General features: G+C 46.4%; 2 protein-coding genes and 1 pseudogene across 3 annotated transcripts; 1 reads left to right on the top strand and 2 right to left on the bottom strand.

Moving 5' to 3' along the window:
* Positions 1–2,677: 2,677 nt before the first annotated feature.
* LOC136549667 (uncharacterized oxidoreductase At1g06690, chloroplastic-like) lies at positions 2,678–6,115 on the bottom strand. Of its 2 annotated transcripts, none has more exons than XM_066541046.1 (9): positions 5,815–6,115; positions 4,713–4,797; positions 4,497–4,613; positions 4,000–4,064; positions 3,802–3,890; positions 3,631–3,710; positions 3,425–3,536; positions 3,226–3,345; positions 2,678–3,102 (listed from the first exon to the last, which is right to left on the bottom strand). In XM_066541046.1, the coding sequence occupies exons 1-9, from the start codon at positions 6,113–6,115 to the stop codon at positions 2,920–2,922; spliced, it is 1,152 nt and encodes a 383-aa protein (XP_066397143.1). In that variant the 3' UTR covers positions 2,678–2,919. The 2 variants fall into 2 exon arrangements, with proteins under 2 accessions (XP_066397143.1, XP_066397144.1); XM_066541047.1 differs by lacking the exon at positions 5,815–6,115 and adding an exon at positions 5,282–5,614.
* Positions 6,116–6,189: 74 nt separating this feature from the next.
* On the bottom strand, positions 6,190–10,520 carry LOC136549666 (monodehydroascorbate reductase 3, cytosolic). The gene is made up of 10 exons (XM_066541045.1): positions 10,319–10,520; positions 9,981–10,052; positions 9,255–9,306; positions 9,079–9,159; positions 8,505–8,623; positions 8,118–8,337; positions 7,553–7,671; positions 7,337–7,462; positions 6,913–7,053; positions 6,190–6,701 (listed from the first exon to the last, which is right to left on the bottom strand). Exons 1-10 carry the CDS (start codon positions 10,370–10,372, stop codon positions 6,378–6,380), a joined length of 1,308 nt encoding a protein of 435 aa, XP_066397142.1. The 5' UTR covers positions 10,373–10,520; the 3' UTR covers positions 6,190–6,377.
* Positions 10,521–15,514: 4,994 nt separating this feature from the next.
* On the top strand, positions 15,515–24,425 carry LOC136548473 (uncharacterized; annotated as a pseudogene).
* Positions 24,426–24,894: the final 469 nt, after the last annotated feature.

Below are 24,894 nucleotides of genomic sequence, written 5' to 3'. Positions count from 1 at the left end.
TCGTCGCCGCCGGCGCGGATGACAGGGCGCGGTACGAGACGTTCGTGCTCCGGTCGTACGTGGAGGAAGGCACGAGCAAGTAAAGCACTAAACCCGGCCATGCATGCACTGCATGCGTGTGGGAAGAGGTTTTTTACCAATGTGCTTTGAATTTAAGGTTAAATAAATAAGTATGGACTGCAGTGAACCATTTAAAAAGTTTATGAACCCAAAAAGCCACTTTGGAAGTTGATGGACTCAACTGAAACTTTCTCATAAGTTAATGTATCTCTGGTGCATTTAACTCAAAGTTTAATATAAGCAAAACAATGATCCACAGTACAGGTAGCTCGACAAGATGTGCAGAATCTTTATTAAAAATGCTGTGTGATCTGACCGTTGTTCAGGACGGGATATGCTTGTTCGGGGGAAGTTCTTCTCGTTGATGGCCACTATGGTGCTTTCGGTGAGGCCATGATTCTGCCTGTCGCACTGCCTCCATGGCTTTGGACCTTCACATGATTGTTGCGCCTCCTTTTCTGTTTAAAAGTCGGCCTGAGTGGTATCTGCGTCAGGGCACACAAAACTGCAGCACATGCTGGGATTTTCTCTCAAATGATTGGAAAAGCATGTTGGCTGCAGTGCTGTTTCACAAGTACTATCTAAAATAGGCTTTCTACTTATCTGTTTAAGTACCTCTCTGTTTCATAGGAGCCTGTTTTGTGCGGTTAATTTCAACAGTATTATCTAAAACAGGGCTCCTATTCTTTTATAGAACCCAAAATGTTTCTAAATCACCTCAACCCTTTCAAAATTTTCTCTCTCTTGTAATTTTCTTTTGAAAAAATTGGTTTCATAGCGTCGAAAGATCATGACATTCGAAAAATACCATCGAAAGACATCCGTCACGTAAAATACCACCGAAAGAATAAATTGTTACCTTCAAATAGCATTCCGTCACGGTGGCCGCTTTTACCGTGAATTCCTCCGTTGAGGCACATTTGTTCCCCCATTTTAGAGAATACACACGCCGGCGTACGGGAACAACCCGATTCGCCCTGGAGAGGGCACAGCGGCCAAAACGTGACTGACTAGCTGGCGGCCTTTGCGGTGGCCGGGCACATCTATCGATGTCAGTGGCGTGGCCTGATATGGCTCATAGGAGCATGGCCTTGTGCCCGTGCGGCATGCAACACGGGAGACGCCGGCGGCACCCGACGACTACAAGGTTAGCGCGGGTATACGTCAGGTGCGTGGGAGTGCTTGAGGGGTTGTTCTGGGCATGGCTTGTGCGGGGTTGAGTAAGAGTGATGGAGGCGGCTCACCATGCGGAAAAACAAGCCTCTACAGCCGGCGTCGAGCAGGACAGAGGCGCCCCGCGAAGCAGGGCTTTTGGCGGAGTTTCGACCGAAGGAGGTGCACGCGGTGGTGGTGGACGCGACAGTGTAGCTAGCTTGGTGGAGGCGCCTCCGATTGGAGCTGTCCGTGGGAGTTCCCCGCACGACGGCCATGGCGAGCAGCAGGAACAACGCACCTGGCGGCGGCAGGATCTAGCGTCCCAGAGCGGATTTGCCCAGTTCAGGTGAGCCGCGGTCGGAAGAAGTCCGGACGGACGTGGTGGTACACTCGGTCGAGGCGCTAGTGGTCTGCACCCACGGGAACAGCGACGACGGACCGAGAGCCGGCCATGGCGGCGGACAGCAGCAGTTTTGGCGACATGGCGTGGCTCCGCCCTGGAGTTATTTGCTATCGTGCGCAGGGGTGAGAACATGCTGGCAGAGATGGTGGGCACACGGCTCGACAGTGGTACGGTGGTGCCAACGGTGGGGAACGATGGTGGTGAGAGCTGAGACCAGATCGGCGGCTCCGAGCTTGGCGTCCAGGCACTGGCACAGGCGAGTGGACCAGGCACAGGCAGCCGTCGTCCCAGGTCCCAGCCATCGCGAGTACTCCTATATGCATGCACGCAAACTCGATTGCTCTTGCATGCGCCGTGAGCTCATTGATAGATGATCCATGCACGTACGCACAGTCGCACACAGGGCACTGGTCTCCTGGCAGTGTCCACGAAGCTGAGGGCGTGAGGCAGCTGCGGCCTCTGCCATGCGGACCCGACGCAGTTGGGATGTGCGCACGGTTGGGCCGTGCGAGGTAGCCACGCGACGTAGGGTGTGTGTCGCTACCTATCAGCGTGTCCATGCCCAACCAGGCAGCTGGGTTGAGGAAGAAAGGTGTCTCGACGGAGAAATTCACGGCAACAGCAGCCATCGTAACAGAATGCTATTTGAAGGTAACAGTTCGTTCTTTCGGTGGTATTTTACGTGATGGACGTCTTTTAATGGTATTTTTTGAATATCGTGATCTTTGAATGCTATGAAACCAAATTTTCCTTTTCTTTTTATTCCGCTCTCCCAAATGTAGATAGCCTGTTAGAGGCTGGTTTTTACTCCACTACCCAAATATAGAGTAGGAGTAAGAGTCTGCTGAAGATGCTCTTACACCCAAAGGTTAAAAGATATGGCAGCCAACTGATTATTGAGCTCCAGCTGAGAAGGTTAGACACCTGATATTTGTAGTTCGTTAATAAGCACTCCCTCTCCCAAAATAAATGCATTTTTAGCTATGTATCTAGATAAACACTTGTCCAGATACATAGTCAGAAATGCATTTATTTTGGGACAGTAATAGCTAAAAAGGATTATGAACAAATTACCACATTAGCCATCTGCATAGCTGTGTATTTACAGTTTTATAACTGGAGTTTCCTCCGTGGAGCACTGGAGAGTACATGCTAGCACCTGAATAATAGGCATTCAGGTATAGGCTTGCCTCAACAGTGCGCTGAGCCGCTAGACTTAGCGCAAAATAGCCAAAATTTTAGAGCTGTGGAAAAGTGGGCACGAGTATAGGTCTATAGGAGCCCAGCAGCAGCATGAACAACTAAGCTCGGTACTCGTCACCACAATCCCCAATAATATCCATCAAATTTCTGCCCTTCTTCGATACTTCAGAGATGCTGTTCATGTCCTCTTCATCCAATTCAAGTGAGAATATGGCATTGGTGTCTTTGATGTGTTCAGAGAGTCCCAATCTCACACCGACCATGGAACCTGCAACAGATGTCTGCACCAAACCACAAAAACGACGGTCATATTAACAAGAGTCAAGAATTGAGGAAATGCTACAGATAATAAAGACATGAAAAATCTTGAAGCCAATTTGATGTTATGATGCTAAAGAGGATACCTGGTTCAGTATGTATCTCACAGCAACCGTTGCAATAGAAACACCATGTTTCAGTGACACCTTCTTTAAGGTTTGAAGCAAAGTCTGGAACAGGCTCCAGCCACCCCAAGCATCGACCATCTGTCAAAACCTCAAGAATGAAGATGACATGAAATGGAAAGCAGGCTAAAAGTTCGACCACAACAATACAGCTGCTCACCCTCTTATATTTCTGCAAGGATGGGGTATTTAGAGGAGGACCAGCAAAAGGTATTGATACATTGGTGTCAAGAAACTTTTCAGACAAAAGACCACCCATCACTGTGCCATACCTGCATCAAGCGATAGTGGGTTTAAGCTTTTAAAAGTAAGTAATAAGTTGTACATAGGCACAAAGGCTGAGAGATATGAAGGGACAGAGCAGACGTTATAAGTTTAACTCCAGTTAGCTGGCAAAGCTCTGCCATTCTCTGCTGAGGGCGCATATCAACGATAGAATGTTGAACCTGACAATTGCAACCATCTCTCACTTATCTTAGGGCCATACAATAACAGACATAAAAGATCCTCCATATAGAGGTATATGGATGAATATACCTGGTTGCTCACAACTGGGATTCCATTTTCTAGAATTATTTGCAGTCTGTCTGTATCGAAGTTTGTCAGGGCCACAGTCTTTATCTTGCCTTCAGAATTTTTGGAGCAAAAAGGCATGATGTCGAATTCATTCATACTGAAAAGGCATGGGAGCCTAAAAGATAAGATCTACACTCTGGTATAAGTTTAGAATGTTACCTTCCTCCTTCAGGTCTGTGATGTGCTTTAGTGCATCCAAGTATCCTGGATTTGAGTATTCCCACCTATTTTGTTTGAGGATATAAGGTCAGCAGAATTATAGGTTGTTGCACTAGCCATGTCATAAAATTTTAAAATTCTCTGCACCACTCAGGAGTACCCACAGTATCAAAGTAACACAAGTTGAAATCAACGTGGCATCTCTGAAGTTTTGGGCTTCTAGTACCAAACAAGCAAATTTTTCAAAAGAAGTACTGAATCATCAACATTACTTCCAGTGTCATTCAAATTGATCTCTCATGCACAACTAAGAGCAATGGCAATTGGCAAAGGCGCAACTACGAATCCACTTACAACACATTTTTATGAATAGTCTTTTTTGGATGATGCAAATATAATGAAATTGTCCTACAAAAGTCAATAGTGGCATTGAAGATGGCACACACAAAATGCAACCAGATATATGACCGTTATGGTAACTTTATGAGTAAACATACCAGTGGAACTGCAACATGTCCAACGCAGCAACATCCATCCTCTTCCTGGATCTGTTGATGTTATCCTCGACATAACTTCTTGTCATCTTAACCGGAGGTGGTACCCACTTTGTAAGCCTGCACGACTAAGTCAGAATCAAGTAGAGACAGCAGAAACAGCTAAGATGCATATAAGTGGCATAGAGACAAGAGACACAAGAAGAATTGCTCGCTCACCCCTTGATGTCTTCAAGAAACTCAGGTGGGCGCTCCCGCCTAACTCTGTTGATGAACATGCCATACAAATCCTCTGCTGGCCCATCTGCCAGGGCAACAATTATACATCAGTGTCAAACTGAAAACAAGCTTAGTGCTCCTACGTTATATGTTAGGATAAAAAAATACGATTCAGTCTACACATCTAACTATAGCAGCCGCAGTTCAGTTCCCATCTAATGTCTAATGAGTGTAAAATTTAACACTTACTGATTGCAGCTAAATGAAGTACATAAAACGTTGCCTATTTCTGAAGATGTAGGAATTGGACATATGAACACACTGTACAAGCTCCTAGCTGAAACAAAATAATTTCACGCCGTTTCATTAGCAGTTTCAGCTACGTGCAGCATTTGCACATCAAATGGTAACACCCAACCGGGATCAGAAAATGTAACATCGCTAGATATAGCAGCATTTCACCACAGCAAAGAAGAATAACGCATGCACGCTAGGTGTTCGTGCGAATGCCGGGCCATAGAGGGCGCAGAGATATTGGTAGGACAAGGGGGAAGGTTAAGAGCGAGTACAGTGGTCAGCCATATCGAAGGTGGAGAGTCCGGCGTCGGCGTACGCGAGCATGGCGTCAACAGCGGCGTCGCGGTCTATGCGGCCCCACCCTCCGCTGGTCTGCCACATGCCGTTGAGCACCCGGCATATCGCCAGGGAGTCCCCGCGGTTGCTGACGGTAGTCACCCTAGTCGGCCCCGCCGTGGCCGTCGTCTCCGCCGCGGCGGCTCCGGCCGTGCACCTCGAGGGCCTCAGGCGGCGTGGAAGGAGAGGAAGCGCCGCGGCCGCCGGCGGGACGGCGCGCGCTGCGGTGGACGACATGGGACTTCCGTTCGTGCGAGCCGTGCGCGCGCGCCACGGAGACGGAGGCGAAGGGATAAGGCGCTGCTGGCCCAAGGGCCTCGAATTGAGTTTGGCCGTTTGGGGCTTTGGGCTGCTTGGACCTTCCCGCGGGGGAAAAAAGTCTTGCTGTATTTTTTTGTGACAGCTGAGAGAGCCTAATCCACATCCGCAACGGGACACGCGGGGCCTTACAATAATCTGAACTCCTTACATATGTCAGCCATGTCGAACGTGGTGAGGCCGCCGTCCGCGTACCGGAGCATGGCGTCCACGGCCGCCGCCGGCTGTGCGAGGCCCCACGACGCGCCGCTCACCTGCCACATACCGTTCACCACCCGGCACACCTCCAGCGCGTCCCCCGCCTTGCTCTGCACCGTCGTCTTCCTCCCGTCCACCGCAGCGGCGCACCGGTGCACTGCCGGACGTCGCGGATGCCAACCCGGCCGCCTCGAGCTCGCGGCCAGCGTTGTTAGCCTAGGCGATGAAGCGAGGCAGCTGGTGCCCGCCGCCATTTCAGTGCCTGCCAGGACGCGAGCGACCGGGCGACAGAGTAATAACGAGAGGGCTATCTGTGCAAAAACTGTGCTATTTGAACCCTGAGAGGCTGCAGACTTTATTCAGATCTCTCACGTGTGAGTGTAGTCACGTACAGACATCACAATTAGAAAACCGACGTATGCATGGCAACATCTGTAGCAGAACATTGCAACCATGAGTAGAACTCCAGAAGAACCTAAATGATGACACGGAAATGTACATGGAACGGGGAGCGTCTCAGATCTTGCTGGCGAACTGGAGGCCCTCCTCCTTGAGCTCCTCGAGGTTGGCGACTGGCGGCTGGGTTTTCGCCACCTTGGCAATGGCCTTGTTCTCGTCCGGTGACCCGCCTTCCAGGAAGGCGCCCAAGACCTTGTCGTCCTTGATCCAGTACGAGCCGAACTTGGGCTTGCTGGAGGTGGGGTCACTGTCGCCAAACAGGATGGTTTCACCAACGTTGTCACCATAGAATTGCCACCCCAGGTCGAATGATCGGGAGTAGAAGTATGGCAGGTAGTCATACTCTGGAACTGGTTCACCAGACTCTTTGCCCTTGATTGCCTGAAATAAGAGGCGATAAGTTCACACTACTTTGGGGGTTCAGGCATTTCACTCTAGGTGAGAATTTAACACAAAGCCAACTAAGTTCACATAGTGCTTGAATGCGACCGCAGTACTGTATAATTGAGTTTTGATCCAGGTTAAAGGCTTTACGAGCTACAGACACTAAATTGGAAGACTGAAGTCATGAGATAATGAAGGATAGCCACACCTTTACAGCCTGCTCTGCAGACTTCCTAGAATGGTCAACATGTTCCACTCTCCTCAACTCATTGTACATCTTCAAAGGGAAGGTAGCCACATCACCAATGGCATATACTCCAGGAACACTTGTTTCAAAGAAAGCGTCAGTCTGCATGAAAATTTTGTGCATGTCAGATATTAAGGTATAAACAGAAACAAGCTTGGTAGTTGAGTATTATCAAAAGGAGAACCAGGAGTGAAACCAAAATGGAGAAAAACTGAGGTGAATGCTGTTGCTCACAAAAGAGAACAGTGCATGTGTAAATAAAGCTATTAACAAGGAAACAAAAAAAAACATCATCACTGACACATGTTTTATTGAAACAACTCTAGTATTATCTGTGCAGTGACCAGCACTAAGTTGAATTTAGGCAAATCGGAAGCAGACTAACCTTGATTCCACCCTTCTCCTCAGCAACTTGACCTTTGAAGAGAGTAGTCAATGGTCTGCCTCCAACACCGACAACAACAATATCAGCTTCAAGTACTGTGCCATCCTTTAGCTTAACTGCAGTGACCTGTAAGCAAGAAACAAATTAAATCAAGTAAACCTTTGGATCTACAGTTAGAAATTTACAACTGAATTGGGATTTGGAGATTTTACATACATCACCATTGGCATCAGCATCAAAACCAACAGCTAGTGTTCCCTTCAAGATCTTTACACCTTTGTTAGTATAGTAAGCCTCATAGAAAGCAGCAATATCAGCAGTGAAGAGCCGAGGCACTACAAGAAATGGCAGTAAGCATAGTTACTTTGTTGTGTCAATAGTTCTTGCCACTACAATATCATTTCACTGCATTATCACATGCTAATTGCATGAGCAAAGTGATTTACATTTCGTTGTCGCATAGAATGCGTACTCCCTATGTTAACTTTTATAAGACATACTATTTTGATAAGAGAAATTCAAGCATCATAAGTTTGGATCGAGGATTAATCAAACTCTATGCAAATTTATTGTGCAAAAGTAATATCATAAGATTTGTACTTCAAAGGTACTTTTAATATGTTATTATTAATGATTTTGTAACAATTAGCCCAGTATTATAAAAAAGAAAACTATGTCAAGATATGCCTACAAAGACCTTCCCAACTTAAAATAAGCACTATAAAAATGAAAGGAGGGAGTACAAAAGTATTAGTCGCAATATGTGAATGATGACACTTACTGCACCAAGGTTCAGGAAACACCATAGTGACATCAAAGTCATTGATCTTCAGGGCTGCACTAAGTTCAAGGCCAATATAACCTCCTCCAACAACCACTGCCTTGCCACCCTTCTTTGCCTGGATAGCTGCAACCAGCTTGTCAGCATCATCAATTTCCCTTAGATATAGAATGTTGTTAGAATCAGCCCCTGGTGTGCCAAAATCAGTGAGCTTTATGACCTGGAAAGCAAGTGGAAATAGTTTTCATTATTTATGCCAAAAAAATAGCAGCAACTAGTAATCAGTGAACAAATCTTTAATAGCTTCGGAGAGCAACATTTTGCACCATCATCAACAGATAGTCAGGAAACAAATACATAAGCAGCAGAAGGGAAATAAAGGCATACCGAGGAGCCAGTAGCAATGAGCAAGATCTCATATGTAAAGTTTGCTCCAGCTGCACTAGTCAGAGTCTTGGTGGAAAGATCAGCTTTGATAATTTCTGTACTAAGGATCAGCTCAATACCTGCCAATAGATGTAATAATATATGTGATCAGTGTCCAAAAGCATAACATAGCAACCATATGAATACTCTTGAAGCACCAAATAGACACTGGACATGCTGTACTCAGGGACCCAGTTTCGATACTAACAAAATTAAATCACCATAGTTATGATTAAGATGGCATTCAGCCAAACAAAAATATCATATTGTAGAACGAGCACCTGATCAGTGAACTAGATATTTGTAAGGGTAACCAACTAAGGTACCCTCATACAGCGCAAAAAACAATGAACTGGGTATATATGATAGCATTATTTACACACTAAGTAGGAAATTTTGAGGTTCCATCAAGTATGCTCCATAAAAGGTTGCCCAGCGGAAGTTTAACAGTACAAAATGAATGATGCAACTCTGATGATCACAAATAAAGCATTCAAACATGGTTTAACATGTAAGAAAAAATTGTGAATTGTACCTTTCTCTGAGTACCACTCAGGCAATAGCCTCTCTCCACCACTTCCCACACATACATAAAATCCTGGGAGTCTTGCAGCATCTATTCACAGTAACACATAACAGAACTTTGCATGAGTCGATGTGTTAAGTAGATGGGAGACTAAAGGGAAAGAAAGCATCGCATCAAGGACTTACTCTGAGGAAAGAGGTAACCTTTGCTGAGGGCAGGACGCTCGTAAGGAGCCACCTGTCGAAGAAATTGTGGTTAGAAATGTGTAGCCTACGCATTAAGAAACACGAACGGTTACATAGAACTTGTAAAGGCTAGACTATCATTAGTAGAATGACAAATGCGTTCACAGATTGAGAATACAAGAATTATTATTTTTGCACCCTTTCCTGCAAGGTTGCGGCATCCCTGATCCTATGTGTTTGCTCTCACTTATTGACTGCCTACTCAATTCACTGTATTAACCATACATCCCTGATCCTATGTGTTTGCTCTCACTTATTAACTGCCTACTCAATTCACTGTATTAACCATTATGTAGGCAACAAGGCTTGCTTGAGCATTTTATGACAAATCCATCCGTGACTGGTAATAACAATACTAACAAGCGGGAGTTCAGTGGATTGGAAGTCGTGACTATGAAAATAAAACATGCAAAAGGAACGAGGATAATAAATAAGCAAATATTTCAGCAGAGCGCCATGCCTAGCTATTACAGAGCCGCAGTCCCTTCACCCGTTATCAGTTCATGTACAAGTTGCCAAGTTCAACTGCATCTGTGAGGCGCATTAGGTATCCACTAGTGAAACAATTTGCAGGTGTCAAAACCTCTTTGATCGGTCAACAAGAAAAAAGATTAAACAGGTCTGGCATGAGGCTCAGGCCTCAGGGCGGGGGAGAGAGAAACATACAGCCTCCTTGGAGATGATGGCAAGCTCCCCAGGCTCAACTCCCTGCTTGGCGAACTCCCGCGCCGCGTACCCCTGCAAAATTCACTCGGAAGTTGAGCAAAAACGAGTTCGCATTCGAGATCTAAGAGATGATTCAATGGAATACGAAAAGGGATTGAAGAAATCGCTGGGTACAGGCAAACAAGCATGACACATCAGACACGCACGAAAAAAACAATCTCAGTCAATTTTGAGTGCGAGTAAAGCTATCGATCTCTAGGGAGAGGAGCAAGGAAGGAAGGAAGGAAACTAATCGGAAACTAGGGAGGCGTAACGCAGGGAGGAGCACGGGCACGCACCGCCGCGACGCCGCCGCCGAGGATGACGTACTTGAAGTGCTTCTCCGACGCCATGCCTCCCGCCGAATCGAACTGTCCAGCCCTACTCGGATTCGATCGAACTACAGTGATTGACCAGTGAGTCCGCTCAGCTTCTTCCGGCCTTGTGAGAGATCGGAGAGGAGGACTTGGGGAGGGACTAGGAGGGAGAAGACGAGTGGGAGAGCGGGTGGAGGCGGCTCCAGCGGCGATTAATAGCAAGCACCCGCTCTGGCTTGGTCGAACGACTGCCACGCGGGCCCGAGAAGCTCCGGGCCCAGATGTCGGTTCGTCTATCCAGCAAGGTAGGAACTAGGAAGCGAACGCGGAAGGTCCATGCGCGCCTCTGCCGTTGTGGTGGCTGCCCATTGGCTGATTTCCTCCAGGTAGATGGAACACGTGGCGCGCCTCACGTCGTTGGGATCCGTGAATCGTGATGTGTCTCGAGCGATCAATTTAGGGGTTGTTTACACACAACAGCCATGCCAAAAGTTTTGGCATCAAACCTTTTAGTGCAAAAGTTTTGGCATTCTAATTTTAGGCTTAGGCTTTGGTCTATCAGCGAGGCCGGGGAGGAGGACCTGACTCAGGGCGGCGACGTAGGAAGAGTTGAATCTGGGCCCGAGGAGGAGGAGCTGGATCTAGGGGCGTAGAGGAAGAGCTGGATCTGGTTGGCCGTGGAGGCTCAGAGCGAGAGCGGCGGCGGCGGCTGAGGCGGCATGCGAGAGCGAGAGCGGCGGGCGGAGCTAGGGTTCGCGAGAGCGAGAGCGATGGGGAGTGACTGCGGGGGAATGGATAGGGTCCGAGCGACGGGGTGGGTGGGTGCAGGGGTAGTGGGCGTCCGGCTCTTCCTCCACACGTTTTTTACAAGTTTTGGGCCTCTTGAGTCCCAAATGTCAAAACTTTTGAAGCCCCACTTTTGTTGTTTTGGGTATACGATGTTTAGATCCATTTTGCAAAAAAAAAAAGGCTAAAACACTAAAACTTTTGACAAAATTAGGAACCTAAACACCCCCTTAATGAATTCCATAGACACAGACGCCAGCCTCACAACAGTAAAGAACGGGGACGTCTGGAGCAATCTAGATGTCTTATTAGGGTACAATGATTCTAAAATCTGAATTCTCAATAAAAATAATTCTTGATGTTTTTTTATTTTGTGCCTGTGTGTCAGAATCATCTAGAATTCTAGAGTGTTTTTATGAGATTTTAAGGTTTTGAGAGTTTTCCTATCCGGATTCTAAAAATCCCTATGCCTTACCAATTGGTGGTATTCTTAGTTCTTGTTTTACATATCGTTGCTCACTTTGTTCTCACCGTTCAAAAGGAATGGACCTGTTCACTGCACCTCGAAGCCGTAGTTGCAGTTGCAACAGCTTTCATCCTCATGCCAAATACTATAGCTAAAGCTGACACAGTAACACATTGCCGCTGTTACCACTCTCATTTATTAAAAGTCAATTAATTTTAAGTTTGAGTAAATATATAAAATATAATGTTGTTATTTATTATTTGTGAAATTTTACGACGCTTGGAAATATTGGGAGCCCTGGTTTCGCTAGATCTGATGGTTTAAAAATAGGAGGAACCAGGTAGAAGTAACTTAAGTTGTGGGCCGAAACCAAATAATATGTGGACCCGGAACTGGTTTCTAATTAAATTTAGAGGGTACAATAGTATTTTGAGCAGCTGCTTTTCTGAATCAAAGAAAATGAGCTGCTTCTCCCCCAGCTTCCTTCCTCTCAACGCGTCGGCGGCCCCTTGCGTGGATTCCGATGGCCGGGCCTGCAGCTCCCTCCCTCTCCTAGGCGGTCGGCGCGGCGACCCTCCCTCTCGACGCGTTAGCTCTCGTTGTCCCGTTTCCTCTCTACTTATTTCTTATTTCTCCCCCACTCTTGTGCTGCAAACACCCTGATCCCGTTCTGCATCAGGGCCGACGACCCGATGCTCTACATCAAAACCCCAATTCTTGTATCTAAGGGGTGCATGCTCTTGAGCTCAGTACCTTTGAGTATTTGTGTACTTGTAGTCTGATCTCTGACAAGATATTGCACACCTTGAAGGCGACATGCTTTGTAGATCATGTGCTTCTGTCCTTCTAAAGTTGATATTAATTATTTCTCGATTCAGTATAGCGAGAGGCCTAAATTGTTATAGTTTCCTTCAAATTTTTTTGGTGATGTGAGATTCAGAAGAAAGAAAGTACGAAGTCTAGTGAAAGAATTAGATGCAGCCGGTGACGACAAGCCCTTACAGGCGGCCGGAGGCACTCCTAGGCGGCCGTCAGTGCGCCTCGTGTAGGTGGAGGTGCGCGGCGCCCGTTATCCCTGTACCGGCTGAGTTGCAGGCCCTTGCATGCTAGCGCTGGCAAGCCCTGTAGATGGTCGGCGTTGAGCCCTTGCACGTGTCCGACGGTGAGACTAGGACAGGCAGCCGTCGTCGAGGCGCTGTGTGTATATAGGCAGTAGTGGCGAGCCCCTATTCTGTCGGTCAAGCATCTAGCTCATGTGACGGCATGATGCGAGGAGGAAGATGTCAATCAAAATTAGTGTCCACGGTAAAAAAGACAACACTACCCATAATTAGACATAATCAATTCTTTTTTAATCACACGGCTGCAAAAAAAAAAATATCTTAAGAGAGGAACCGGTGGTTCATCCGAGCACCGTAACAAACCTCTTATTATTTAAGGTGCATAATAAATGTTATCAGGTTTAATTTGTCAAGTGATGATTTCCTTAGTGAACCTTTTGTTAAATGAATTTGATACTATTTTGTACTAATAAATCTAATTAAATTTGAGGCTGTTCAATTTTACGGAAAGCAAGATTTTTTTTTTGTGTGGCTGATGCCTTTCATTCCTTCTGGACTTGACCTTTTTCCAATACGGTCTGAAACTCTTACTATAATTCGCTTAAAAAAGTGTCGAGGGCACGATTTGATGAACTGGATCAAGAACATGTTGGAGTCTTTTGCCGTCCAAGTTTTACTATTTTCAAGCGCAGCGGTCATGTAAAAGGCGTCGATGGAAGAGAGAAGACGAGATGGGAGAGAGACGATCAGAAGAATCCAGAAGAGAGAAAGGCAGGAACGCGACATATACCACCTACGCGGACAGAAGATTCCTATCACGCTAATCCGTTCACACCTGATAGCTAGGCTGCTTAGAGACAGCGACGGCCGACGGCTAAAATTAGGGGTTGTTAGTTTAAAAAAAGATAAAAATAAAATTAGGGGTTGTTCGATGCAATGAGCTCATTATTAACTGTTAACTTTTACTCCCCTGTTTATGAAAAAATAGATTTTTAAAGTTGTCTTAAGTCAAGTTTTTTAAACTTTGACCGAATTTCTAGAAAATCCGTCAAAATTTATGACATAAAATTAGTATCATTAGATATATTATAATCATTTTTTGTCATAAGATGTTGTTACCCTTTTATATAAATTTAGTCAAATTTAAGATAACTTACTTGTACGGATTTTAGAAATCGATTCATTTTGGAACAGAGGGTGTCAGGTTCATAAACCCGGGGTCCCTAATAGAACCGCTTCCCTACAAAACTCGGCCCAGCAGCAACAGCACGTGTCTGGGCCGGCTCAGATACACAATGACAAGTCAAGACCAAGATCCGATCCCCGATCGGCACCTTCGGCCAGCAGATCTGATCGGAGGTGCGACCAGAAGGCCTGGCCGTGGTGGGACCGTAGTTCGACTCCGACTTCCTTTCTTCGACCGAGGATACATCGGATCTCTGGTCGCTGCTCTTTCCCGACCAACACGGTCGGCCCGATTGGAAACGACTGATCGGGGACGCCCGTTTGGTGTGGGCTCGGGGAGCTGGCAAAGCAGATAAGGTAAGGCACTCAAGTCAACCGCAATACCGAGGATCGTACCTTGACATGCCCTGTGCACCTATAGGACGGTGCCATCGGGGCATGTCAAGCGAACACGGTAGAGCCTGCCAGACGCGTCAGAGCATAAACAGTATAGTAGGCGCCGTCGTTTACCGACTAGGCGAATATGGTAGAGTCTGCCAGATGCATCTGAACATAAACAGTATTATGAACGCCGACAGTCATCCCGTACCCGATGGTATGGGCAACAAGACTATGCAGCGCACATATACGCTCTCTCTCTTTTTCTCTGACTTGTAAGGCTATCCCCTTCAACTATAAAAGAGGATGAGCTCTCTCCTTAAAAAAGGAGGCTTCGAACCCCCCGAAGCCCTAAAGACTGAACAACTCGAGGACTCGACAGCTCAACAGCTCTAGAGCTCGACAGCTACACAGTCTACATGCTCTCAACAACTGATAAGCTCGGACACACAGAGCATATGTTCCAATACTTAGCGTACGTTTGAGCATCTGTCACTCTCTTCCACTTGGTTCAGAGTCCGTCCGGACCTCTAACACCCTCTTCTCATTCTTCACTCGTTTGTAACCCCACAGCAAGCTTTGAGCACCTAGGCTCAGAAATAAAGTCACCGACCAACTTCAACTGGACGTAGGGCCTGTTGCCTGAATCAGTATAAATCATATGTCATTGAGTGCTAGGCCACATCCGATCACAACGCACGGCAAAACTATAAATATTTACTTGTTGGTCATATTTCGCACCAACAGTTGGCACCGTCCGTGGGGAGGACGCATTGCCTTCACGTTTTTGGTCATCGGGTGGCCCACCTTTCCACCATCTTTGGCATGGCGGACTCAAGCGATACGATTCGCTTCGGCTTGCTGCAGTTTCCCACGCTCCCACTTGCTGCGATGTGGGCTCGTCCCATCTTCGTGCCACTCTAGACCTTCCTCTTTGGGAGTCTGGACTTTGTCGCCGATCAGCTCGGCGTACTCCGCCTCCGCGAGGAGGTGCTTGTTCCGGCACCTACTGGAGGAGGAGCGCCCTCCACCAGCCCTGGGCCACTCGACGACCTCAATGTCGAGACACCCGCGCTTCGTCTCAAGCCTATGCTGGGCTCAAACCCCACAATAAGTGATGCACATTTTGTTCTTTACTCACTATTTAACATCTTCCGCCAACTCTCTGGAGGGAGCCCATTGTCCCCACCGTAACCACCGTGCGACTGGTTCCCCTACAGCTTTGCGTCCCTCGTGGACACGTGTGTGCGGGGACTCCAAAGGATGCGGACGCCGCCCCCTCTCACGTCCGAGTTCGTGGGGATGGCGGGCTACGCTCCCGCCTCCTTCCACGACCTCGTCGATGACAAGGTCGAAAGCAATGGCTCTAGCATCGGCGACGTCATGGCACCTGGCCACCCTTTGTCCTAGGAGTGCGCTATGGTAGATGCCTTGGGATAGCCACCGAAGGTAGTGGAGTCTCTACAGACTCATACCCCTCTGGACCCCCGTGCGCAGGCCCTGGCACATGCACAGCAGCACGATGAAGAGTTATGGCAAAGGCTGTAGAGCCAGCCGTCACCTACATTGGAGCGCCTGGCGCATCACGCTATGCCACATGAGCATAACCCAATGAGCGGCACTCGGGGTCATGCCCGTCAGGTCTAGCGTAACATACTGGATAGAGGGGATGACCCCCCTTAGTTTACTCAGGCTGACTAGAACATCGTTGCTATGGTGATGCTTCTGCACGGCCTCCCTAAGCCTACCGACCCCTAGGAACAGGCAATCCACCGGAACCTTCGGGCATAGGTGGAGACCGTCACCGTTCAGTAGGCGGAGAGCTTCACATCTTGACACCGGCTCGTGACCTCCTGCCCAACAAGGGGACTGGGGCTACCCCAGTCGAATTGCTCTGTCCACTCACCATAGCAGTTGTCAGGTGAAAGGACCTAATGGCTAGAGGAGGGTGAATAGCCTAATAAAAATTTCTACAACACTTAACAAACCAATTAGACAATTATGAGATGAAGCAAGTGTTGCGCTAGCCTACTAAAAATGCAAGCCACCTACCATAATTCTAGTTTATATAGTTTCTATCCACACAATAGCTATGACACTATACTAAGTTAGTGTGCTCTCAAAGACTAACTAAAGAGCTACACTAACCAAACTAACAAGCTCTCACAACTAGCTACACTAAAGAGCTTAGTAACTAGTTTGCAATAATGTAAAGGGAAAGAGTAAGATAGTTATACCGCCGTGTCGAGGAGTGAACCAATCAATCACAAGAATCAATATCAATAAAGACTAATCACCTCGAAATCAAATGATGAACATAATGATTTTTTACCGAGGTTCACTTGCTTGCCGGCAAGCTAGTCCTCGTTGTGGCGATTCACTCACTTGGAGGTTCACGCGCTAATTGGCATCACACGCCAAACCCTCAATAGGGTGCCGCACAACCAACACAAGATGAGGATCACACAAGCCATGAGCAATCTACTAGAGTACCTTTTGGCTCTCCATCGGGGAAAGGTCAAGGACCCCTCATAATCACCACGATCGGAGCCGGAGACAATCACCACCCTCCGATCGATGATCCTCACTGCTCTAAGCCATCTAGGTGGTAGAAACCACCAAGAGTAACAAGTGAATCCCACAGCGAAACACGAACACCAAGTGCCTCTAGATGCAAACACTCAAGCAATGCATTTGGATTCTCTCCTAATCTTATAAAGATGTTGAATCTATGATGGAGATGAGTGGGAGGGCTTTGGCTAAGCTCACAAGGTTGCTATATCAATGCAAATGGTCAAGCCCATGAGCTTGAGCCGGCCATAGGGCTTAAATAGAAGCCCCCACGAAATAGAGTCATTGTACCCCTTCACTGGGCACAACACAGGGTGACCGGACGCTCTGGTCATATCGACCGGACGCTGGACCTCAGCGTCCAGTCACGTGATGCATGCCACGTGTCTCCTCTCTTCAAATGTCGAGCGCCCAATCCTAATGGTCAAGTGATGACCGGACGTGCTGCTACGAAGTGACCGAACACTAGACCTCAGCATCCGATCGTTTCCAGTAAGCATCCAGAAATGATTTTTCACTATCGGACTCACCCAGCGTCCGGTCACTCGGCGTCTCCTCTGTGCACTGCCACGTCAGCAGGACCGGATGCAACCCTCCAGCATTCGGTCAGAGACCGATGCTAGCATCTTTGCTGCTTCATCTGACCGGACACACCGGTCCTACCGAGACCAGCATCCGGTCACTTATAGTGACCTTCATCTTTTCTATCTAGGGCGCTGGTGGCACCGTCAAACTTTTCGCACTCTATGGGCAGACATTCCGCCGGTGAAGTTCCTAACCCTTGCTCAAATGTGCCAACCACCAAGTGTATCACCTTGTGCACATGTGTTAGCACTCTACTAGATCCTAAATACATATGCAATGAGTTAGAGCATCTAGTGGCACTTTGATAACCGCATTTTGATACGAGTTTCACCCCTCTTAATAGTACGGCTATCGAACCTAAATGTGATCACACTCTCTAAGTGTCTTGATCACCAAAACAAAATAGGTCCTACCATTTATACCTTTGCCTTGATCCTTTTGTTTTTCTCTTTCTTCTTTTCAAGTCCAAGCACTTGATCATCGCCATGGCATCACCAACATCATGTCATGATCTTCATTTGCTTCACCACTTGGAATGTGCTACCTATCTCATAATCACTTGATAAACTAGGTTAGCAGTTAGGGTTTCATCAATTCACCAAAACCAAACTAGAGCTTACAATCTCTCTCTTTTTGGTAATTGATGACAACCCTTTCACAAAGATATGAATTGAAATTTAATTGAATCTATGTTGATTGCCCAAGCATATTTACCATGTGTAAAAGGATATGGACAAGTTTCATGAATCCCATATGGTAGCAATTGCTCCCCCTACATATGTGCTAAGAGTTTGGATTGTAGCTTGCACATATGTTTAGATAGAAAATATAGGAGACAATGTCTACCAAGTGATGCTAATGTATAAAAGATGGACCTTTGAAGCATGATACTAATCGGAGTGCACTACTATACCATCCTTAGCACCATGGTTAGCTTGATACCACTTGGAAACACTTGGAAATGAAATCACTAGATAACCTATGCATACTAGATTTTCATTTCATTATTCAAACCTACAACTAGCATACACCACACAAGCATGGATATTGAAATTCAAAACATGTGCCAAGCAAGCAAATATATGAAATGCACATTCAAATGCACCATACAAGTTCATGAGCTTGCTCCCCCTACTTGTGTGCTCAAAATTTTAATTGATCCCTTTCCTTTGTCATATCTCTCCCCCTATGTCAAGTTCTCCTCCTTTGTTGTCTTTTGATTATCTTAGTACACTAATATCTTTGTTTTTCTCCACATGTACTAATATCACTAATATCTTTGTTCCCCCCTCCCTTTGTCATCAATGACCACATAGGTTCAAAATGTAGATAGGTTGAGATTATCAAAGTCAATCAATAGGGTGAGGATCATTTTCCTATTTTTAGTCCAATCTAGATCATTTGCCAAAGATATTTAACTCGGTTTGATCCAAGGACAAGCTTCTTCACACATCCAAATAAGGGTTATCTTGTACCATGCTGAGTTAAACACTTAGAGCTCATTTACTAGATCAAACACTAGGTTTACAAGCCCACAAACATGTCATATGCTACCACTAGATCAAAATAAGCATAGAAGCAATAGTGATACCATACAATCATCAAATTCATTTGATTTTCATGAATGAGCCTATTAAATGTGAAAGATGTCTAGATGCACTAAACATATCCTTAGCAAGGATGTATGCCATACCAATCAACTTTTACCTTGGATTGCTCGAAGGAGAGGCATGTCATATGAGTGGGGGGGTGCATCAACACATATTTGAGAAATCCAGTATGTTAAACTCATTACTTAGCTTGCAAAACCTTTTCTCATCCAATGGCTTAGTGAATATATCAGCAAGTTGATCTTTGATGCCTACACTCTCAATGCAAATGTCCCCTTTTTGTTGGTGGTCTCTTATGAAATGGTGGCGAACATCAATGTGCTTTGTTCTTGCATGTTGAACCGAATTGTTGGTCAACTTGATTGCGCTCTTATTGTCACATAGCAATGGCACTTTCTTGAACTTGATTTCAAAGTCACTCAAAGTGGCCTTCATCCAAAGTACTTCTACACAACAACTACCTGTGGATATGTATTTGGCTTTGGCGGTTGATAATGCAACACTATTTTGTTTCTTTGATGACCATGAAATAAGTGATCTTCCCAACAATTGACATGTTCCTGAGGTGCTCTTCCTTTCAACCTTGCATCCCGCATAATCCGAGTCGGAGTAACCAACTAGCTCAAACTTTGCTCCTTTGGGATACCACAAACTAATATTTTGTGTATGCTTCAAGTACCTTAATATTCTCTTTGTAGCCTTCAAATGACTTTCTCTTGGTGAGGCTTGAAATCTAGCACACATGCATACACTAAACATGGCATCTGGTCTTGATGCGGTCACATAGAGTAGGCTTCCAATCATAGACCGATACAATTTTTGATCCACCATATTTTCACTTGCATCACTATCCAAGTTGCCATTTGTTTCCATTGGTGTACTAATAGTTTTGTTACCACTCATGCCAAACTTATTGATCATGTCCTTGATATACTTGCCTTGACTCACAAATGCACCATTCTTCAATTGCTTGATTTGAAGACCAAGGAAGTAACTCAACTCTTCAATCATGGACATCTCAAACTCATTAGCCATCATCTTTCTAAACTCATCACAAAAATCTTGATTGGTTGATCCAAATATGATATCATTAACATAGATTTGCAACACAAACAAGTCTTTACCAATCTTCTTGATGAAAAAAGTGGTGTCAACCTTGCCCATTATGAACCCTTTAGAGAGTAGGAAGTCCCTCAATCTCTCATACCATGCTCTAGGTGCTTGCTTCAAGCCATACAATGTCTTCTTCAACTTGTACACATAGTTGGGCTTCTTATCATCTTCAAAACCGAGAGGTTGCTCAACATATACTTCTTCATTGATGTAACCATTTAGAAATGCACTCTTTACATTCATTTGATAGAGCTTGATGTTGTGAGTACAAGCATAGGCTAGCAAGATCCTAATTGCTTCCAATCTAGCAACTAGGGCATATGTTTCTCTAAAGTTAAGACCTTCAACTTGTGTATAGCCTTGTGCTACCAATCTTGCTTTGTTCCTTACAACTATCCTATCTTGATCTTGCTTGTTTCTAAAGACACATTTGGTTCCAATCACATTGTGTCCCTTTAGTCTCTCTACTAATTCCCATACTTGATTTCTTGTGAAGTTATTCAATTCTTCATGCATAACATTCACCCAATCAACATCCTTTAATGCTTCATCTATCTTCTTTGGTTTAATAGATAACACAAATGAGAAATGCCCATAAAATGAAGCCAATCTAGATCTTATTTGTACACCTCTAGAAATATCACCAATTATAGTGTCCAATGGATGATCCCTTGCAATATTGGTTGGTTGAAGGATTGGAACTTGATTGCTTGCACTTGCTTGATCATTGGGTTGAGATGATGTAATAGCCACTTGATCTTGTTTATTATCATGAGAGCCACTTGTATTAACTTGATTTGTATCATCTTGCACATTTGAGTTAGAGAGCACTTGCACTTGATCATCTTTATCATCATTCACTTGCCTAGGCCTCAATTCACCAACATCCATGTTCTTTATGGTATTTGAAAGTTGAATGCCTCTAACATCTTCCAAGTTCTCATTCTCTACTTGTGAACCCTTGGTTTCATCAAATTCAACATCATGAACTTCCTCAATAGTACCACTATCTAAATTCCAAACTCTATATGTTTTGCTTGTAGTGGAATAACCAAGTAGGAATCATTCATCACATTTCTTGTCAAACTTGCCCAATCTAGTGCATTTCTTCAAGATATAGCATCTGCAACCAAAAACCTAAAAATATGCAATGTTGGACTTTCTACCATTCAAGAGCCCATATGGTGTCTTCTCTTTCAATGGGTGACAATAGAGGCGGTTGCTACAATAGCAAGCCGTGTTGATAGCTTTGGCCCAAAAAGATTGACTCACATTGTACTCACTAAGCATAGACCTTGCCATATCAATGAGTGTTCTATTCTTCCTCTCAACAATGCCATTTGATTGTGGAGTGTACTTGGCCAAGAATTGATGTCTAATTCTAAATTCATCACACAACTCATCACACAGCTCATAGGACATCTTTTGTGATACAAAATCCCTCTCTCTAGTTGCCCAAGCGGCATTAGTCTCATTTGTCTCCCTCACCGGTGCCATAGGCTTAGTGGGACACTGTGAGATGACTACCTAGTCCACCTCAGCCAAGATGAAGGCCATGTCAATCTTTTTCTTCCACTCCATGTAGTTGTCACATTTGAGAGTGGGGATGTCTTTGATACAACCCATCAAGTTGTATCCGCCTGAAAACACAATTCATATAGAGTGAGAACATAAACATAATAATAATAATTGCATGCCTTAGTTCCAACGTTGGTCAAAATTGAAACATATAATTGTCCTCTACACTAATTCTACATCACCGTTGGGCAGAAATAGAATTAATGCATGACAAAACTCATAAATAACATCATAATATTGTTATTAATCAACGTTGGTCAGAATAATAACAATATTATAATAAACTAAAAATATATCCATTTTTTAAAATTAAATTCTCCCGTTGTTTTGAATTTAATAATGAAAATAACAACTTTAAATACGCAGCGGAAAGCGTAAATATTTTCATTATTATTTTTCCAGAAACTTTATAGTACTGTACTTTTCTCTGAACAAAATTATCGTTGGATCAAAATTGTGCCGAGTTGGACATCAAAATTCAATTGAAATTCATATAATATGTATCAAAAAGTTTCTGGAAAAATAAAACGAAAGAAAATTCTGTTTCACTGTGTTTGTGGCCATTTCAGCCTAGCAGAGCAAAAACGCAGCCCATGGCCCAGCGTGCAGCCGCGCTCCCCCGTGTCCTAGGCCACAACCTGGGTCTGGGCCAGGATTCTCCAATCCCGCCTAGGCTCATTTTGGCCTGAGACGCTCCAGTCGTCAGATCAGATCCGACGGTCGTCCGCTGGCGTCGCTCGATCAAAAAGGCGATGACAGCGGCTCCCCTGAAACCCTAACACCATTCGGTTGCCTCCCTTCCTCTCTCTTCGCCGCGCTCCTTCCCTCTCAGCGCAGCAACAGCGAGCGACCGAGAGCAAGACGCGAGACACAGTGAAGCATGGCATCGTCACCGGCGTGCGCTCCCCACACAGGTGAGCGCGCCATCAGTCGAGCGGACTAGCGGCGGTGCCCTTTGCCAGAGCTCGCACGGCTCGGCCATCTTCCCGCACACCGGCGAGGCGGCAGCGCGGTGAACGGTGAGGTTGGCCCCTTCCCCTTTTCCCCTTTCTCCTTTTCTTCATCTATTTTTGGATCTTCTTCTCTGTTCTTCTCGGATTTCATCCGATTGGGGATTAGGGTTAGGGTTAGGGTTTGATTCACTGGAGTCACTATTCATCTTTCCTAGCGAGTGCTACGTGGGTTAGGGTTTGGCTTTGCATGCCGAGACCCCTTTCTCTTCTCATACCGCTTTCATTCACCCTGTTAGGGTTAGGGTTCGGTGACCTCTTGTTTTCATTCACCCTGTCAGGGTTAGGGTTTTGTTAGGGTTAGGATTAACCAGATTTATTTTTTGTTCACACGATCTAGATCTAAAAGCCCTAGAAGACCTGGCTCTAGTACCATTGTTGAGATTTTTTCTAATCACATAGCAATAGATCTAGCCGGGTACATCTTGTAAATGGATAACATGTCCTAGTACATGAACTAGACATAGATTAGAGGGAGGAGTAGTGCTAGGTTATCGACCATCGTAGGCCTTCGATTCAGAGGCGTCGATCATGGTCGTTGTGTCGTTGTCTATGCGAGGGCAGCGACGGTCGGTGAGGACGGTGACGGTGATGGGCAGTGGCGATCGGCGGTGAAGATCAGTGGTGGTGCAGTGTAGTGGTGGCGGTGCTTTCTATCACAAGCTGCTCCCCTCACTAGATCGGGTCAGGGTTTATCGGTGGGGTGCTCGGCTCAAGCGAACCTCGTACTCAGAGCCGTCGGCCCCCACCTCTATATATAACACAGTATAACAAGGGCCCTCCAGCCATAGTGGGCTGGGCGCCCCTGATTAGGGTGTGGATCAAAGGCTCAACTGGGCCGTTGGGCCCAGTTTGGGATTAGAGATCAATCTAACAACCTAGACGCGGGCGCCGCCGTTGCCGGGGCGGGCGTGGCAGGAGGGCTGACCGGGATCGTGCTGGCCATCGACGACGGGTCGTCCTTGGCGCCTCCACTGCTGGTGGCGGCGGCGCTGATCGGCACACTGCGCCAGACGGCCCTGGCCCCGTCGCCCGCGCAGCAGCTCCTGCAAAAGAAGCGCGGGACGCGGTCCTACGTCACCGACACTGGCACGACGGTCTCCATCTACTAGGACACGGTGGAGGCCAAGTACTACCCCGCGGGGACGGCAGAGCCTTCCCAGGACTACCACCTCGCCGTCGTCGTGGACGACAAGCTCGCCTTGCTGCTCGGCGGCGGCGGCGAGGCGGCGCGCGACATCCGGCGCTGCTTCGCGCCCATGCCGCGCTGCGCGCTGCTCAGCCGCCGAGAGCAGGTCCGCGGGCCCTTCTCTCCTACCCTCCTGCTGCTCCTTCGCTCACCGCTACGCAGGCGCAGCTGGTCCACACGACGGGCTGCAGGTTCCGCGACGATGGCGCCGAGCACGAGGTCACGTCTCGTGCCACGGGGACGAGTGGGGGTCCTGGGACAGCGAGGTGGCCGTCAGTGTCGACGGCAAGAAGGTGGTGGAGGTGCGCTGGGTCAAGTGGAACTTCTGCGACAATCGGACCGCCGTGCTGGGCGACGGCGCGGTCGTGGAGGTCATGTGGGATGTGCACGACTAGTGGTTTGCCGGCGTGTCCAGCGACGGCGGCGGCGGCGCGCAGTTCATGGTCAAGGCGTGTGGGGCGGCGGCCAGCGGCCGGGTGTGGATAGACGAGGAGATGGCCAACAAGGCCCACCCACCCGCCGGCTTCTTCCTGCACCTATAGTGCTACCGGCGGTGACCGGTCAGCTGGCCGGGTCGGGTCATCATTCTTGCCGGCCTGTGTCCCTTTCCTTCCCAGTTCCCACTCTTCTCCCACTCCTCTGTCAGCACATTATTCCATTCGTTGCTGTTCCTGACGTTGATACTTCTGCTGCTTGTTTAAGCCTAGTTCCTCTCCTAGAGTTTCCTCCCTATCATATTCAATGTTTGTACACGTATTAAATATAGACTAAAAAATAATTAATTATACAGTGTACGACTAATTTACGATACGAATCTTTTAAGTCTAATTATTCCATGATTTGACAATATGGTGATAAGTAACATATGTGCTAACGATGGATTAATTATGCTTAATAAATTCGTCTCGCTTCTGTAATTTGTTTTTTTTTATTAATATTCGAATAACTCATACGACATCTCCATGTGACACCCTAAAATTTTACCTCTGCATTTAAACAAACATGAATTGATGAACAATGGATGGA

Source organism: Miscanthus floridulus, chromosome 4 (genome assembly GCF_019320115.1).
Source record: "Miscanthus floridulus cultivar M001 chromosome 4, ASM1932011v1, whole genome shotgun sequence".
Lineage (NCBI taxonomy): Eukaryota > Viridiplantae > Streptophyta > Magnoliopsida > Poales > Poaceae > Miscanthus > Miscanthus floridulus.
This window is presented reverse-complemented; position numbering and strand designations above follow the sequence as displayed.